Genomic DNA, 18,043 nt, shown 5'->3' on the forward strand with positions numbered 1-18,043 from the left:
TAGTACGGCTCCTACCGCTACATCACTCGCATCTGCCTATATTACAAAAGGTTTATCGGGATCTGGGTGTTTTAGGACAGGTTCAGCAGAAAAAAGTCTCTTTAGCCTCTCAAATGCTGCTTGACATTCCATTGACCATTTCAGAGGCTGGCTGGGTTTCACGGGTGACCCCCCCTTCGTTTTCAACAAATTTGTGAGGGGCATGGCTATTTGGCCAAATGCGGGGATGAATTGGCGGTAGAAGTTTGCAAACCCCAGGAAACTTTGCAATTGCTTCCGTGTGCGGGGGGGTGCCCACTCTAGTACTGCCCTGACCTTCTCAGGGTCCATTTCGATGCCCTCTGGAGATATGCGATATCCCAGGTAGTCGATTTTTTCCTGATGGAATTCACACTTCGATAATTTAGCATATAAGTGGGCAGCTCGCAACTTCTTCAGGACTGCTCTGACTAGTTTGATATGTTCCTCTTTGGTTTCTGTGAAGATAAGGATGTCATCGAGGTAAACCAGGACCCCCTTATATAGGTGCTCTCTCAGCACGTCATTAATTAATTGCATAAAGACTGCGGGGGCCCCTTGCAGTCCGAATGGCAATACTTTGAATTGATAGCACCCCATTGGGCAGTTGAATGCAGTCTTCCATTCGTCTCCTTCCTTAATCCTAATACGGTAGTATGCTTCCCTCAGGTCTAGTTTGGTAAAAATCTTTCCTTTCGATAGGTGGGATAACATATCCTTCATTAGGGGAAGGGGGTACAGATTACATTCACTAATTGTGTTCAAATTTCTATAGTCCACAACCAAACGAAAGGACCCATCCTTCTTCTCCCTGAACAGAACCGGGGCGGCCACTTTGGGTTTGGCAGGCTCAATAAATCCTCTTTCTAAGTTTTTCTTTATGAATCTCTCCATTTCTGCCATTTCCCTTGGGCTCATGGCATACATCCTGGGTTTTGGGAGTTTTGCCCCAGGTTTGAATTCTATGGTGCAGTCTGTGGGGCGGTGGGGGGGAAGCTCATCTGCTCTTTCCTCACTGAAAACCTCAGCCAGGTCCCTGTATTCCTCTGGTATCTCTGGTAATCCCTTCTCTTTCCCCACTGCTGCTGTCTCCTCCCTCTGGGTTGGGGGGGTGCTTTTGGAGTCTACGTTCTTCTGCCCCCCCTTTGGGAAGTTGAGTTCTGCTGTCCTCCAGTTTATCCCGGGGTTCCATTTCTTCAGCCATTCCAGTCCTAGGATCATTGGGCATTCCATGCCTGGGGCCACTATAAACGTTATGTCCTCCTCATGGGGCCCCAGTGATAGGTGGATTGGTAAAGTGGCTAGGGTGGCTGGTCCTCCCCCTGCTATTGTCCCATCTAATTGACTAAAAGAGATTGGATGTTTTAGCCTCCTCACTGGGATGCTCAATCTCTCTACCAGCGTTGGGCTGATAAGGCAGCGGATGCACCCAGAGTCTATCAGAGCTTTTATTTTGGCTGCTTCAGGCATAGGGGAAGCTAATATAGTCACTGTCTTAAGTATGGGTGGAAGGGGTCCACTTACCAATGGTTCTCCCTCTGAGCTGTCTTCCGAGTTGTCCACCGTCCCTGCGGTGCAGGCCGGAGTCCAGTCCCAGTTCCTGGCAGGAATTGTGGACTCTACAGCCTCTGTCCCCTTCATGGAAGATTCTTTTGTGTTGCCTTGGGGCTTCCCCAGCTTCTTGGAGGATGATGCCTCTGGTTTTCGTGGGGGGGCTTTTGAACGACATTCTGCAGCACGGTGGCCCTCTCTCCCGCAGTTGAAGCAACTTGTTGATTTTTTGGCTGTGGCTGGTGGGTTTTCCCCCTCGCGTGTTTGCTCGGGTGGCAGGCGGCCCCATGGTTTTCCTCTGCGGTGTCTCTTCAGTAGGTCTATTTCCACTTCCTCCGCCAGGATGTACCAGTTGTCAAGGTGGGGTGGGTCTCCTCGAGGCAGGCAAGCATCATACAGGTCGTAGTTCAGACCGTCTTTGAAATGGCTAAGGAGGATGTCTTCTGGCCAGTTCAGCTTGCTGGCAATGGCTCGGAATTCTTGGGTATAATCAGCCACTGCTCGCCTGCCCTGCCTCACCGTTTTGATTCTCTCCCGGGCCTTACGGTCAGCCAAAGGATCCTCGAACCGTCGCCTCAAAGATGACATGAATCGGTTGAAGTCGTTGAGTTCTGGGGCGTTGGAGTCATGCAAGTTCACCACCCAGTCTGCAGCCATCCCGTCCAGGGAAGATTGCACAATTCGGATGCGTGTTTTGTCACTGGGGATGTCCCGTCCATACTCTTCCATGTAGCTGAGGACTTGGGTTAGGAAAAATCCCAGTCGTGATGGCTCCCCCTTGAATTTGACTTCCAGGGGCGGGAGTCTTTGGCTGGAGCGTTGTCTGCGCCGTGGCCGGTATCGCTCCTCATCCTGGTCCCCATCTGTGGTTATGGGGGGGTGGGTACTGCTGAGGCAGCAATTCCTGTTCCATTGGATGGCCCCGGGGTTTCAGGTGTTGGATCCCCTCCGTTACCTTTCCAGTTGCGTCCCCAGGCGCTGCCTCGGTTGCGATTTTCAGCTCTCTCCTCCCTCAGTGAACTCAGGGTTGCTTTCATCAGATCAATGGCCTTTTCCAGGATCCGCTCCTCCTCGCTGGCGTGCAGGGAACTCTCCATCTCTTGCCTCCATTCCGGTTGGTGGTTACTACGCCTCAGGGTCTTTTCTCCCGAAGGCTTTTCCCACTCACTTTTCCTTCCAACGCCCATCGACCACCGGGGTTTTCGGTCGTACTGCTCCACCGCTTCTTCCCCGGGGGAATATGCTGCTTCAGTTTCCCATTGTCTCTGGGATTCCATTTGGGGGGAAGACTCCCCCTCCATGGGGCTTCCCTCCTCTCTTGCTTCGTCGCCAGACATTTGTATTTGTTGCAAAGTCCCCCGGTAAGGTTTTTCCCTTCCAGGTTGACTCTTAAAGCAGATTCCGTCTACTGTCAGGACCCACCTCAATCCACATCTTAGGAAATAAGAACTCTTGGATGCAAGTTTAGTCCAAAAGGAAAATGTTTACTAGGAAGGAATCGATTGTGGGAATACAAGACGGAATCTGAGAAAAGTTACATTTCAATCCTATATAAACCATTCCCATTCCAGTCCCTCCCCTCATCCATTTGGTCAGGCTGTCGTCAGTTGCTAGGTGTCAGGTCCTTCCATGGGAAAGGGAACTCTCCTTGGTTTTATGGTTATTGCTTCCCTTTTTCAGTTGTAAATGAAGACACAAACCAGATCTGTCTGTCCCCCTCCCTTCCCCCGTTAAAACATCCCCTGTTGTTTGAAAATCGCTTTAGTAACCATCCTCTCCCCCCCCTCGGAGAGATGGCAGAATCCCCAGTAATAGCACGTTGTTCTACCTATACAATTATGAAATGTGATATAAATGGATTCTGACAAGTAGGATGTCTTATTTTGTGTTCCCTTTATTTTTTTGAGCAGTATAAAATAGCAGTAGCACTTGGACTTATGTACCTCTTTACAGTGCTTTACAGCCCTCTCTAAGCGGTTTACAGAGCCAGCATATTGTCCCCAACAATCTGGGTCGTCATTTTGCTAACCTCGGAAGGATGGAAGATTGAGTCAACCTTGAGCCAGTCAGGATGAAACTCCTGGAGTGAACAGTGAGTTAGCCTGCAGTACTGCATTCTAACCACTGTGCCACCATGGCTCTTATCTATAAATTGATTATAACTATTTAAGTATTACCCAGGGAGAACTGTTTTTCTTCTACAATTATAACAAGGGCATAATTAAAACCATGTTTGGTTATTTGCTTTCAATAGAGCTGGTGATTCACCCACAGGTGGTTTTATTTTTTTAGACTCGGGCACCAACTTCAACCCCTTCATGGATTACTGCCTTGTCGTGGCGAAGGGGCTTGTGTAATTCAATGAAGCTATGAGCTATGCCGTGCAGGGCCACCCAAGACGGAAAGGTCATAGCAGAAAGTTCTGACAAAACGTGATCCACTGGAGAAGGAAATGGCAACCCACTCCAGTATCTTTGCCATGAAAACCCTATGGACAGTACCAAAAGGCAAAACGATATGACGCTGGAAGATGAGCCCCTCAGGTCGGAAGGCGTCCAATATGCTACTGGGGAAGAGCAGAGGGCTAGTACTAGTAGCGCCAGAAAGAATGAAGCGACTGGGCCAAAGCCGAAAGGACGCTCAGCTGTGGATATGTCTGGTGGTGAAAGGAAAGTCCGATGCTGTAAAGATTTTTTCTCCATAGGAACCTGGAATGTAAGATCCATGAATCAAGGCAAGCTGGACGTGGTCAAACAAGAGATGACAAGACTGAACATCGACATCTTAGGTATCAGCGAACTAAAATGGACAGGAATGGGTGAATTTAATTCAGATGACCATCAGGTATACTACTGCGGGCAAGAATCCCTCAGAAGAAATGGAGTAGCCTTCATAGTCAATAAAAGAGTAGGAAAAGCAATACTGGGATACAATCCTCAAAATGACAGAATGATCTCAGTTCGAATCCAAGGCAAACCATTCAATATCACAGTAGTCCAAGTCTATGCCCCAACCACCGGTGCTGAAGAGGATGAAATTGACCGGTTCTATGAAGCCCTACAGCACCTTATAGAACTAACACCAAAAAATGATGTCCTTATCATCATGGGGGATTGGAATGCTAAAGTAGGAAGCCAAAAGATAACCAGAATAACAGGCAAGTTTGGCCTTGGAGTACAAAATGAAGCAGGGCACAGGCTGATAGAATTTTGTCAAGAGAATACGATGGTCATAGCAAACACTCTTTTCCAACAACCCAAGAGACGGCTCTATACATGGACATCACCAGACGGTCAACATAGAAATCAGATTGACTATATGCTCTGCAGCCAAAGATGGAGAAGCTCTATACAGTCAGTAAAAACAAGACCAGGAGCTGACTGTGGCTCAGACCATGAGCTTCTTGTTGCAAAGTTTAGGCTTAAACTGAAGAAAGTAGGGAAAAGCACCAGGCCAGTCAGGTATGAATTAAATCATATCCCTGTTGAATATACAGTAGAGGTGACAAATAGATTTAAGGAATTAGATCTGATAGACAGAGTGCCTGAAGACTATGGACAGAGGTTCGCAACATTGTACAAGAGGTAGCAACCAAAACCATCCCAAAGAAAAAGAAATGCAAGAAAGCAAAATGGCTGTCTGAGGAAGCTTTGCAAATAGCTGAGGAAAGGAGGGAAGCAAAAGGCAAGGGAGAAAAAGAAAGATATGCCCAATTGAATGCAGAATTCCAGAGAATAGCTAGAAGAGATAAGAATGCCTTCTTAAATGAACAGTGCAAAGAAATAGAAGAAAACAATAGAATAGGGAGGACCAGAGATCTTTTCAAGAAAATTGGAGAGATGAAGGGAACGTTCAATGCAAAAATGGGCATGATAAAGGACCAAAATGGCAGGGACCTAACAGAGGCAGAAGAGATTAAGAAGAGGTGGCAAAATTACACAGAAGAACTATACAAGAATGAGCTTAACGTCCCTGATAATCACAATGAGGTGGTCACTGACCTCGAGCCAGACATCCTAGAATGTGAAGTGAAGTGGGCCTTAGAAAAGCTGAGCAACAACAAAGCTAGTGGAGGTGACAGTATTCCAGCTGAGCTATTCAAAATCTTAAAAGACGATGCAGTAAAAGTGCTACACTCAATTTGCCAGCAAATTTGGAAAACACAACAGTGGCCACAGGATTGGAAAAGATCAGTTTACATTCCAATTCCAAAGAAAGGCAGTGCCAAAGAATGTTCAACCTATCGCACCATTGCACTCATTTCTCATGCTAGTAAAGTTATGCTTAAAATCCTACAAGCTAGACTCCAGCAGTATGTGGATCGAGAACTACCAGAAGTACAGGCAGGATTTCGAAGAGGCAGAGGAACTAGAGATCAAATAGCCAACATACGCTGGATCATGGAGAAAGCTAGAGAGTTCCAGAAAAACATCTACTTCTGCTTCATTGACTATGCTAAAGCCTTTGATTGTGTGGATCATAACAAACTGTGGCAAGTTCTTAAAGAGATGGGAGTACCAGAACATCTTATTTGTCTCTTGAGAAACCTATATGCGGGCCAAGAAGCAACAGTGAGAACTGGACACGGAACCACTGATTGGTTCCAAATTGGGAAAGGAGTCCGGCAAGGCTGTATACTGTCGCCTTGCCTATTTAACTTATATGCAGAGCACATCATGAGAAAGGCAGGGCTAGATGAATCAAAAGTTGGAATTAAGATTGCTGGAAGAAATATCAACAACCTAAGATATGCAGATGATACCACTCTAATGGCAGAAAGTGAAGAGGAACTGAAGAGTCTCTTGTTGCGAGTGAAGAAGGAGAGTGCAAAAGTTGGGTTGAAACTAAACATTAAGAAAACCAAGATCATGGCATCCGGCCCGCTCAATTCCTGGCAAATAGATGGGGAAGAAATGGAAGTAGTGACAGATTTTATTTTCCTGGGCTCCAAGATCACTGCAGATGGGGACTGTAGTCAAGAAATTAAAAGACGCTTGCTCCTCGGGAGGAAAGCCATGGCAAATCTAGACAGCACACTAAAAAGCAGAGACATCACCCTGTCAACAAAAGTGCGTATAGTCAAGGCTATGGTCTTCCCAGTTGCAATGTATGGCAGTGAAAGTTGGACCATAAGAAAGGCTGAGCGCAAAAGAATTGAGGCCTTTGAACTCTGGTGCTGGAGAAGACTCCTGCGAGTCCCTTGGACTGCAAGGCGATCAAACCGGTCAGTCCTAGAGGAGATCAACCCTGACTGCTCTTTAGAAGGCCAGATCCTGAAGCTAAAACTCAAATACTTTGGCCACCTAATGAGGAGGAAGGACTCACTGGAGAAGAGCCTAATGCTGGGAAAGATTGAGGGCAATAGAAGAAGGGGACGACAGAGAATGAGGTGGCTGGATGGAGTCACTGAAGCAGTAGGCGTGAGCTTAAATGGACTCCAGAAGTTGGCAGAGGACAGGAAAGCCTGGAGGAACATTGTCCATAGGGTCGCGATGGGTCGGACACGACTTCGCAACTAACAACAACAACAACAACCAACTTCAAACCACAGTACTTCCTATCATGTATTGCTAAACTTTGGAAGTCACCATCACATGACATAAAGTTGACTGCCCATTTGGGCTGTGTTAAAAGAGACTAAAATTAAGGGACGATAAAGCTATCAGGAGCTATTAATCTGTTTAGCTATATAGATATTTCAAAAGAAATATCTCTCATTGTCAGTCATTGAAAAAAGGAGAAAGGTGCTACTGTTTACTTATCGCTGGATCTTCTTAAAGGCATGTGGTTGGAGAATGATGGCCGCCCTAGCGTGTCCTTTGCTCTGATCTTACATGATTGTTCTGCTCTTAGAGTGTACTGAATTCCTATCCAAATATGATCTGCGTTTAGTGATTCATGCTTCCAGACTCAAGTGCTTTGCTTAGGCAAGTGAGTCTTTTTGTAAATTTCCTCCATACGGGTAGTCCTTGATGTAATCATTTGTTTAGTGACTGTTTGAAGTTACAACAGCACTGAAAAAGATGACCTATGATTGGTTCCACCACTTACGGACTACCACAGCATCCCATAGTCACATGATCAAAATTTGTGCACTTGGTAATTGGGGATGTATTTACCATGGTTGCAGCATCCCAGGGTCATGTGATTGCCACTTGTGACATTCCCAGCTTGCTTCTGATAAGCAATGGGGCAAGCCAGAGTCATTCAAGGACCTCATGATTCACTTAACGATGGCAGTGATTCACTTAAAAACTGTAGCAAAAGGGTGGTAAAATCAGTCACTTAACATTTTGCTTAGCAACAGAAAATCTGGCTCCAATTGTAGTCATAAGTGAGGACTACCTGATAACAAGAAATAATTATTTTACTCGGTTCCCCAGCATTCAGAGCACAAATCTGAGAGGTGCTTTGTTGAAAAATTATGGCAGAAATTTCCTGTTCATGTTAAATGGGTGTGTTCTGACATGCCATTAAAGAACTTTTGTCCTTGCTGTTTGATGCTTTCACTTCACTTGTCCTCTCAGTAGTTCCTGTCATAATGTTACAGTTGGAAATCAGTATTTGTTTTTGATTTAGATATCTGGCTCCTTTAAAATGGGTGGGGGAGTGAAATATTTTATTTTTAAAATTTATAGGCCGCCCATCTTACCACAGGAGAACTCTGGAGGGCTTACAATACTATATATAGAAAACACTATAAATAAAATTGCAGTGTGTAGTTATTTATGTTGTTCTATAGATTTGTTTTCCTCCAGTACAAATGGAGGGCCTTTTTCAATTTCTGTACTTTACTTCTATATTAAGAATTAATAACATTGCATGCTTGTGTGTGCATATGTGCATGCACAGTTATTTTTATGTAAATCGTTCTTTTTTCTTTGTTAGATATCTGGGTACTGGCTCATCTTCAAGAACTGGCATGGCTCTCATGGAGATTGGATTACTGAGTGGCTTCTCTTTGTCACCCAGTTTTGTGTCATTAGATGCCCCAGTGAAAAAGGTGGAAAAAGATGAAGGCAAAATCCATTTATATCTGGACTCTGTAAGTTGAAATGGGAACATACTGGTCAGAATGATGATGAAGCTTTGGTTCAAAACCTAAAATTATGAAAGGTTTTTTTAAAAAATTATCATTTAAAATAAACATATTTTGTCAACAAAATTTTGAGGTAACTTAATTGGAATCTTCCAGTTCATTCAGGGGAGGCCGTATTTTATGAAGTATACTTGTGTAAGTTTGGCCAAGTATTGTAAGAATATGTAGAGACAGATGTTTAAGGGTGAAAAGACTAAATTAAAATTATTAAGTTATAGGCTCTAATTGGAAGCCTTCATACTTAAGGAAAAGAGAAACAGGAATGAAGAAGTGTTATAGCCAACTTGATTTTTCTGTTTGGGGACCATAGTGCAAGCATCTCTGTGTTTACTCAGGATGAAGAATAAAGTATAAGATAGAGGCATGAAACGTGAATTCACATGGTACAGGTAGTCCTCGCTTAATGATCACTTGATCAGTGACCATTTGAAGTTACAACAGTGCTAAAAAGCAACTCAGCCAGTCTATCAAGTTGCATGTTTTGCATTTCTGGAGATAACTAGTAAAAAATTATTTAGATACAAAATGGCAGTCATATAATCATGATTTGAGTGCTTGGCTTCACTTAATGACTTCTATTGTTTTATCAATATTAAAACAAATAAAATAGGAAATTAAGGGAAGGAAAAGTGGGGAAAGAAAATGTGAAGTACAAGAGAAGAAAAAAAGCATTGACTTCCGACTATTTTTAGCATAGTACAAGATAACATTCCAGCTTCAACTTTTTACTTTTATATATTAGTATATAACTAGCCATTTCTATAACAACAAATTTATCTAACTAGCAAAACCAAAGTCAAAGTTTCATTTTTTTTCATCACAAGCACAAAATCCAGAAGTGATATCCAAATAAAAAACATAATTACCCACCTAGAGCAAAGCAGACCAAGCTACAAATTACTGAAAATACTAAACTACAACCACAACTTTCTACCCTTATGTTTCTCCATTAACTTTTTTTTTAAAAAAAAGATACTCCACACTTTCTTATTTTTGTTTGCTTTCTTCCTTATTAACACTGAAGAAATCCCCAAAATAGCATAGATCTTCAAACAGGCTGTTGCTAAAGAGAGCCTCTTTTAGCTTAATAAAGATTAATAGTCCTTAAAATGATTAAGAAATGAAAGGCACAGTTTACTGCCCATTTGAAAAATAAATTCCAAAACAGCTGCTGCTTCAACAACTTGCAGCCCTACACCCCAGTTTTTGGCATGCAGGCTGCTTTGAAGCACAGGTCCTGAAGCTATTTGCAGACCTTTGCTGTATCAGAGGATCTTGAGGGATAATTCTAGGACTTTCCCTAACTCTGGAGAGTCATATAAACTGAAGGAAGGCCGGTTCCTTCTGTTGGTAGTTGAAAAAGATCCTTCAGGGATCCCTCCCTGGGCGTGCAGTCAGTGTGCCATCTGTTCACTGGAAGTCATGATTTGGGAGCTTGGCAACAGTGCTCATTTATGCAGTCTTGTAGTCACATGATTGCCATTTGCAACCTTCACAGCCTGTTTCCAATAAGCAAAATCAATGGGAAAGCCTGCAGAAAGTTACAAGTCATGCTCACATGATATTGTTCTTAAAGACATTGCTGCTGAGCAACAGAGTTGTTGGTCACAGCTGCAGCCAATAAGTGTAATGTAACTGGTTTAGTTTAGTCTAGTCCTCATTCAGCAACCCAGTCACTAAGTGGAAAATCATGTGACTATGGCGGTGCTTATGATTTTACTTCAGGTTTTCTTTGCTTTACAGTGTCAGAAGGATATGAGCAGACAGACAGATGAGCCCAAAAGGTGGGGAAGGTTTCCAGAATGTGACTCACAAGGAAGCCTGATAAAAGGGCAAATTTTATAGCCCCTTTTCCCCCACTAATCCTCACCTTTTGGAATACTCATACCAGTGTTGAAATAATTAACAAGAGGAAAGTTGATGTTTGTCTTGACAGGAAGGGATTACAAGACAATAAGTGGGTAAACAATGGAGAATGCACATTGAAAGTAATGTGGTGTTGGTTGTTTGCCTAGCAGTTCAGGACTGGCTGCTCCAGACCTTAGAAGGCAATCAAAAGCCAAAAGTGTGAAACTGATCAAAGTCTTGTCAGTTACAGGCAGCAGCTGCAAGCTGGCTAATTAAGGTCCAAATTAGCACATTTGTGCCTCAGAGAAAAGCAATTCAGGAAGTCATAACTTGTTTAACCAATCCTTCCAGTCTGGGGTGTATGGAACTAAAAGGGGTCAGGCACAGGATAATATGCAGTTGATCAATTGATCACAGGCAGTTGATCTATCCATATTTACTTTCAAAACAAGTAGGGAAATAAGAATAAATTTTGGTGAGCATGATTCTGTAACAGATATGGACTGTTGCGTTTATGTGTATGAATCAGCTCCTGTTTGTGATTCTGTAATGCAATATGTCTACTCTTATTGGTAAATTACAGATAGGATTGCGAGAAAGGACAGCCATTTGTAAACATATAGCTGTATCTACTGTTCTGGGTAATGCAGTTAAAGATGGATGCATATAAAGTTTATTTTTAAAAAATATTAAACATTTAGTTTTTCATATGCATTCATTATGGAAGCATATAGTCCTCTCTGAAAGTTATCTTTTTTTTTTTGTAGTTAAACGAAACACAGGTTTGTGTGGATATTCCAGCTGTGAGAGACTTCAAAGTGGCAAATACCCAGGATGCTTCAGTGACTGTGATGGATTATTATGAACCCAGTATGTGTCGATCACTTTTATGCATTCAGTGCTCAAGTATGCAGTTTAGATGGGAAAGACGAACTGTTCTATGTTAAGGAAGGACCAGATTCAATTAGTTACATTAAAGACTTTTCATGAGAAATAAGCATGACTGGTAACCACAGGCACTTAAATAATGTTAATTCTCTTAAACCTTGAAGAAGGGGGAGGTGGTGAGGAGAGGGCAGTGTTCGGTGGAACATAACGTCCATTAAATTTATGTTCTCTGAAAGATTGATATTTTAGGATATAATTCTTCTTCAAACAAGAATGATTTTGTTACTTAAAGCATTCCTCATTTCAATAAATTTAGCAATGGATTCATGATTCATGGATACGTAGTAAAAAAAGGACTTTTATTCATCTGCTCCAAATAGAAAATTGAAATTAGGGCATCATACCTAACAGCAATAGCAATAGCACTTAGACTTATATATTGCTCCATAGAGCTTTATAGCACACTCTGGGCGGTTTACGATATCAGCATATTGTCCCCAACAATCCGGCAGAGTACAGTGGTGAAGTTTTACGATAGTTTTGCTTCTGATATTGTTTCATCAGCATATAAATATCATTGTTTGAAAAGTTGGGCCTTAACAACTTTGCTTTTCAATTGGTCATAATAGGGAGAAGAACAGTGAAAAGCTACAACTCCCGGGTGATGCAGAGTTTGTCATCTTGTACTTTCTGTGAAGATGAGGAATGTAATTTTTGTAAAACAGATGGCTGTTTATCAGTTTCTCTCTCTTTTGAATTGTTAGTACTTCTAGTGCTATCAACTTGCTATGTAGTTGCCTGATTTAATAACTGGGTGACTGACACTTATTGCACTGCTGAGAATACCATTGATTGTATTTTCCTCTACAAGGAGAGTCTGGACCCTGTAAAAATTGACTTATGGGTCTAAACTCTGAGCAAGGATTTGCATCTCAAATTAAATAAGGGTAAGTTGCTCAGAATGGATAACTTCACGTTTGTACCATTTTTGTTTTCATTGGCATCTTCTGTACTGGTGTTTCTCACCCTTGGCAATTTTAAGATGTGTGAGCTTCAAATCCCAGAATTTCCCAGAAAGCAAATTCACACAGTTTAAAATTGCCAAGATTGAGAAACACTGTTCTTTATCTATTAAATCCTTAGGGACTTGCTGCAAAATTTTATATGATGCATATGTTTGTCTACTAATGTCTGAAGAGCTCTTACTTCTAATAAATGTACCGTATATACTTGAGTATAAGCCGAATTTTTCAGCCCACTTTTTGGGCTGAAAAATTCCACTTCGGCTTATACTCCAGTCAACAAAAAAACTTACCGAGGACTTGTGCGCGGCCGAGGCTTTGGTGCTTCCGGGATCGCCCGCACCTCTCCCAAGCCACCGCCGTCCGAGACCTGCCGAAGTTTGGGGAGGTTTGGGGAGGTGCGCGCGCACCTCCCCAAACTCCGCGCCTTGCCTGCCTGCTTCTTTCCGCAGCGGAAAGAAGCAGGCAGGCAGGGTGCGGAGGAACGGAGACTTGCCGACGTTTGGGGAGGTTTGGGCGCCTCCCCAAACCTCGGCAGGTCTCCGTTCCTCCGCGCAGACCTGCCGACGTTTGGGGAGGTTTGGGCGCCTCCCCAAACCTCCCCAAACCTCGGCAGGTCTCCGTTCCTCCTGCCGACCTTTGGGGAGGTTTGGGCGCCTCCCCAAACCTCCCCAAACCTCGGCAGGTCTCCGTTCCTCCTGCCGACCTTTGGGGAGGTTTGGGCGCCTCCCCAAACCTCCCCAGGTCTCCGTTCCTCCTGCCGACCTTTGGGGAGGTTTGGGCGCCTCCCCAAACCTCCCCAGGTCTCCGTTCCTCCTGCCGACCTTTGGGGAGGTTTGGGCGCCTCCCCAAACCTCGGCAGGTCTCCGTTCCTCCTGCCGACCTTTGGGGAGGTTTGGGCGCCTCCCCAAACCTCCCCAAACCTCGGCAGGTCTCCGTTCCTCCTGCCGACCTTTGGGGAGGTTTGGGCGCCTCCCCAAACCTCCCCAAACCTCGGCAGGTCTCCGTTCCTCCTGCCGACCTTTGGGGAGGTTTGGGCGCCTCCCCAAACCTCGGCAGGTCTCCGTTCCTCCGCGCAGACCTGCCGACCTTTGGGGAGGTTTGGGCGCCTCCCCAAACGTCCCCAAACCTCGGCAGGTCTCCGTTCCTGTTTGGGGAGGTTTGGGCGCCTCCCCAAACCTCCCCAAGTCTCCGTTCCTCCGCGCAGACCTGCCGACCTTTGGGGAGGTTTGGGCGCCTCCCCAAACGTCCCCAAACCTCGGCAGGTCTCCGTTCCTGTTTGGGGAGGTTTGGGCGCCTCCCCAAACCTCCCCAAACCTCGGCAGGTCTCCGTTCCTCCGCGCAGACCTGCCGACCTTTGGGGAGGTTTGGGCGCCTCCCCAAACGTCCCCAAACCTCGGCAGGTCTCCGTTCTTGTTTGGGGAGGTTTGGGCGCCTCCCCAAACCTCCCCAAACCTCGGCAGGTCTCCGTTCCTCCGCGCAGACCTGCCGACCTTTGGGGAGGTTTGGGCGCCTCCCCAAACCTCCCCAAACCTCGGCAGGTCTCCGTTCTTCCTGCCGACCTTTGGGGAGGTTTGGGCGCCTCCCCAAACCTCCCCAAACGTCGGCAGGTCTGCGCGGAGGAACGGAGACCTGCCGAGGTTTGGGGAGGTTTGGGGAGGCGCCCAAACCTCCCCAAACAGGAACGGAGACCTGCCGAGGTTTGGGGACGTTTGGGGAGGCGCCCAAACCTCCCCAAACGTCGGCAGGTCTGCGCGGAGGAACGGAGACCTGCCGAGGTTTGGGGAGGTTTGGGGAGGCGCCCAAACCTCCCCAAACAGGAACGGAGACCTGCCGAGGTTTGGGGACGTTTGGGGAGGCGCCCAAACCTCCCCAAAGGTCGGCAGGTCTGCGCGGAGGAACGGAGACCTGCCGAGGTTTGGGGAGGTTTGGGGAGGCGCCCAAACCTCCCCAAACGTCGGCAGGTCTGCGCGGAGGAACGGAGACCTGCCGAGGTTTGGGGAGGTTTGGGGAGGCGCCCAAACCTCCCCAAACAGGAACGGAGACCTGCCGAGGTTTGGGGACGTTTGGGGAGGCGCCCAAACCTCCCCAAAGGTCGGCAGGTCTGCGCGGAGGAACGGAGACCTGCCGAGGTTTGGGGAGGCGCCCAAACCTCCCCAAAGGTCGGCAGGAGGAACGGAGACCTGCCGAGGTTTGGGGAGGTTTGGGGAGGCGCCCAAACCTCCCCAAAGGTCGGCAGGAGGAACGGAGACCTGCCGAGGTTTGGGGAGGCGCCCAAACCTCCCCAAAGGTCGGCAGGAGGAACGGAGACCTGCCGAGGTTTGGGGAGGTTTGGGGAGGCGCCCAAACCTCCCCAAAGGTCGGCAGGAGGAACGGAGACCTGCCGAGGTTTGGGGAGGCGCCCAAACCTCCCCAAAGGTCGGCAGGTCTGCGCGGAGGAACGGAGACCTGCAGAGGTTTGGGGAGGCGCCCAAACCTCCCCAAAGGTCGGCAGGAGGAACGGAGACCTGCCGACGTTTGGGGAGGTTTGGGGAGGCGCCCAAACCTCCCCAAAGGTCGGCAGGAGGAACGGAGACCTGCCGACGAGCCGCGGCCACACAGGGTATTCCTGTGTATTCAGGCTTGCAAAATGGCGGATCGAGCCTCTGCTGGCGGCAGAGGCTTGCAGAACGGCGGATCGGCTTATACTCGAGTCAATAACTTTTTCCAGTTTTTGGGGGTGAAATTGGGGGTCTCGGCTTATACTCGAGTCGGCTTATACTCAAGTATATACGGTATATAAGATTACAACCTAAACTATTTTCTTCAGTGAAATAGTGGAAATTCTAGACTCTAACCTTGGCTGTGAATTAGATAATATTAAATTAAAACTGCTTTGTCTAAATCTTTAACCATTTTTTTAAAATTTAAAGCATGTCTGAATGAGGCCAAGCTGATATTCAGGAAAAAACTGAAATAAGTATATATTTTATATTAGTTTCTTATTTTTATAGTAAATTTGAGAGTTTTTAAAAGGAATCTTTTTTAGTTTTAATACTTACACCATATATTATTTAAGCATTACATTCCTAATTTATGGGATTTAGTTTACAGTACATTTCAAGCTAACACTTAATTTATAAGTGTTATTGATTGTACTGGCACAGGATTGAATCTCACCTTTAAAGCAGTTTAATAAGTATTTTGGCCAGATTAACATTCATTGCAATAATTGCTGATTTCCTCGGTTATGTTCTAAAAATCTAAATTCCTCTTATGTGCATTGATTGTACAATGTGCACATAAGGAGACATACTAAAGCACAGCTCAAAAAAACATTTTGAGTAGCTGATCATAATGAATACTTGAATAGTCATATTATGAAAAATGCTTAAACTGCTAAAAACAAAATATGCCTCATTATGTGTTGGAGTATGTGATTTTTGTATGTGTATTAAAGGTAAATATAAGAAAGCAACAGATTTACGATCAAGGTTTCTTTTTAATTTGAAATTTTGTATTCTTCTTTTTAACAGTATGGCATTTACTGCTTGTCCTAATTGTTGATAGAGAGTAAGATAAAGCAGTTTAGTGGGTTGTTTCAAACTGAACCCATCTTGTCCTGCCAATTCTATGGACAAGGAAACTAGAAGACTAGTCCAATAGGAACTCTTCCTCTGAGGAAACTTTTATGTTAAGTTACTCAGAGAACACCTTGCAGAGCAAGAAAGAATAGCAGTATATGGAGGTAGTTCTCGCCTTGCAATCATTTGTTTAGTGACTGTTACAACCGCAGTGAAAAAAGTGACTTATGATCATTACAACATGCCTGTAGTCTAATGATCAAACTTTGGATGCTTGGCAACTGGCATGTACTTATGATGGTTGCAAGGGATGTGGGGTCATGTGATCACCTTTTATGACCTTCTGACAAGCAAAGTCAATGTGGAAGCCTGGTTCACATAATAACTGTGTTACTAACTTAACAACTGCAGTGACTGACTTAAGCAAGGAAGGTCGTAAAATGGGGCAAACCTCACTTAACAACTGTCTTAGCAACAAATTTTGGGCTCAATTGTGGTCGTAAGTCAAGGACTATCTCAATAGGAACAAACAAAATATTGACACTGAGATGGGTGGAATCAAGTCTCTGTCAGTCTAAATAGAACACCTAGAGCCCAATCTGAAGTAAAGGTGGCAGTGTTTTTGTCACTGAATCAGATTGAAATTGGCTTCCATCTTCCTTAAAAATAAGGTTCAATAAATGAATGAAAAGAAAACTCGAATCAGTATAGAATAAAACTGCATCCTTGTTCACAAATGGCAGTATTGGTAGGCTGCCAGTAATGCAAGACTATCAAATATCAACTATATTGCAACAGTCAAATTCACTTAGATAGGAAGTGAAGCACTGGATTAAAATAATGATGTGGTCAGGCACAGGTTTAAATATTTAGAAAGGAAACTATGAACAAATGTAGACAAATATATAGTGAATATTAAGATCCATATAACAGAACTTTAAGCAACTTTAGCTGCATTACGTCTTAAGTGCATAAAATCAATTCTTAAGGGCTTTGGCATATCTTCCTATTTTGTTTGGCACTGTATGCTTTCATTTGAATATTATATTGAATAGGCCTGAGGAAAAAGTGCATAGAATAAAAGTTAAACACACACACACACTTGGAAATACAAATTTCTCTATTCATATATGTATACATCTGCCTAAGATTGAATAAAGAAACGTGTGTTGTGGCTGCAAAAAATATATGTTTAAGATTTCAGGATTTTGTACATGTATATGAGAATGAGGTATTTACTTATGTTGTTATTCCCTATTAAACTATATATTTTGTGCTGAAAATTTAAAATATGCATTCTTACCAGATCATTCCTGCCACTTCAGGTTAATAAATATATCCATAGGGCTGGTCCATATTGAAATAAAAAAAAATATTTTTTTGAGTCGGCCCCTCTATATGTTCTTCAGAAGAAAGCACTTTTTGACTGTTTTGCTTAGTAACAAAAACTCCATTGTTAAGTAATAACTACTTGTAGGTAGGACTATCAAATTATTGATGTTCAGTGGGGAGTACCTGTACAGCTATAGGTGGAATCTACAGAATACAGAAGGCTGGATCTTGGATCCTTGGCATTTAGGAGAAATTCAAAAATGACTTCATTGTATGCTGGGAGGACAGAAAGATGGAGTTATGGTTGCAGGGAAACAGAAACTGAGGAGCCAGAATAAAGGACAGAATACATAAGTTGTTGGTTATGCACACAGTTGTCTTAGATGCTGATTTATAAAATAACAGTATTTTTTAAATGCATTACCACATTATCTGCATTAGCCTTTTTCTATCACTAGATCAGACATGTCAAACACAAGGCCCGGGGGCCGGATCCGGCCCGTGAAGTGGTTTTATGTGGCCCGTGAAGCCATCCTGGAAACAGTGAGGGAATGGCCCCCACTGCCTTGGCCCTGGCCCAGAGACCCTCCTCCTGCCAGAGACCCTCAGATCTGTCCCACTCCTGCCCAGGCCCCCATAGGCACCCTTGATGCGAACGATGTAGAGCTGGCCACGCCCACCCAGTAGGCCACACCCACCCTGGCCATACCCATCTGGCCCCC

General features: G+C 44.4%; 1 protein-coding gene across 1 annotated transcript in view; it reads left to right on the forward strand.

The window, feature by feature from the left end:
- CD109 (CD109 molecule) overlaps positions 1–15,883 on the forward strand; it is a 97,346-nt gene extending 81,463 nt beyond the window's left edge. The window contains exons 31-34 of the mRNA XM_081330414.1: positions 8,458–8,614; positions 11,284–11,386; positions 12,034–12,626; positions 15,210–15,883. Of these exons, the coding sequence (XP_081186540.1) occupies positions 8,458–8,614; positions 11,284–11,386; positions 12,034–12,206 (433 nt within the window). The 3' untranslated portion in view covers positions 12,207–12,626; positions 15,210–15,883. The remainder of the gene's footprint in view (positions 1–8,457; positions 8,615–11,283; positions 11,387–12,033; positions 12,627–15,209) is intronic.
- Positions 15,884–18,043: the final 2,160 nt, after the last annotated feature.

The sequence above is a fragment of the Vipera berus genome, assembly GCF_964194415.1.
Source record: "Vipera berus genome assembly, chromosome: 1".
Lineage (NCBI taxonomy): Eukaryota > Metazoa > Chordata > Lepidosauria > Squamata > Viperidae > Vipera > Vipera berus.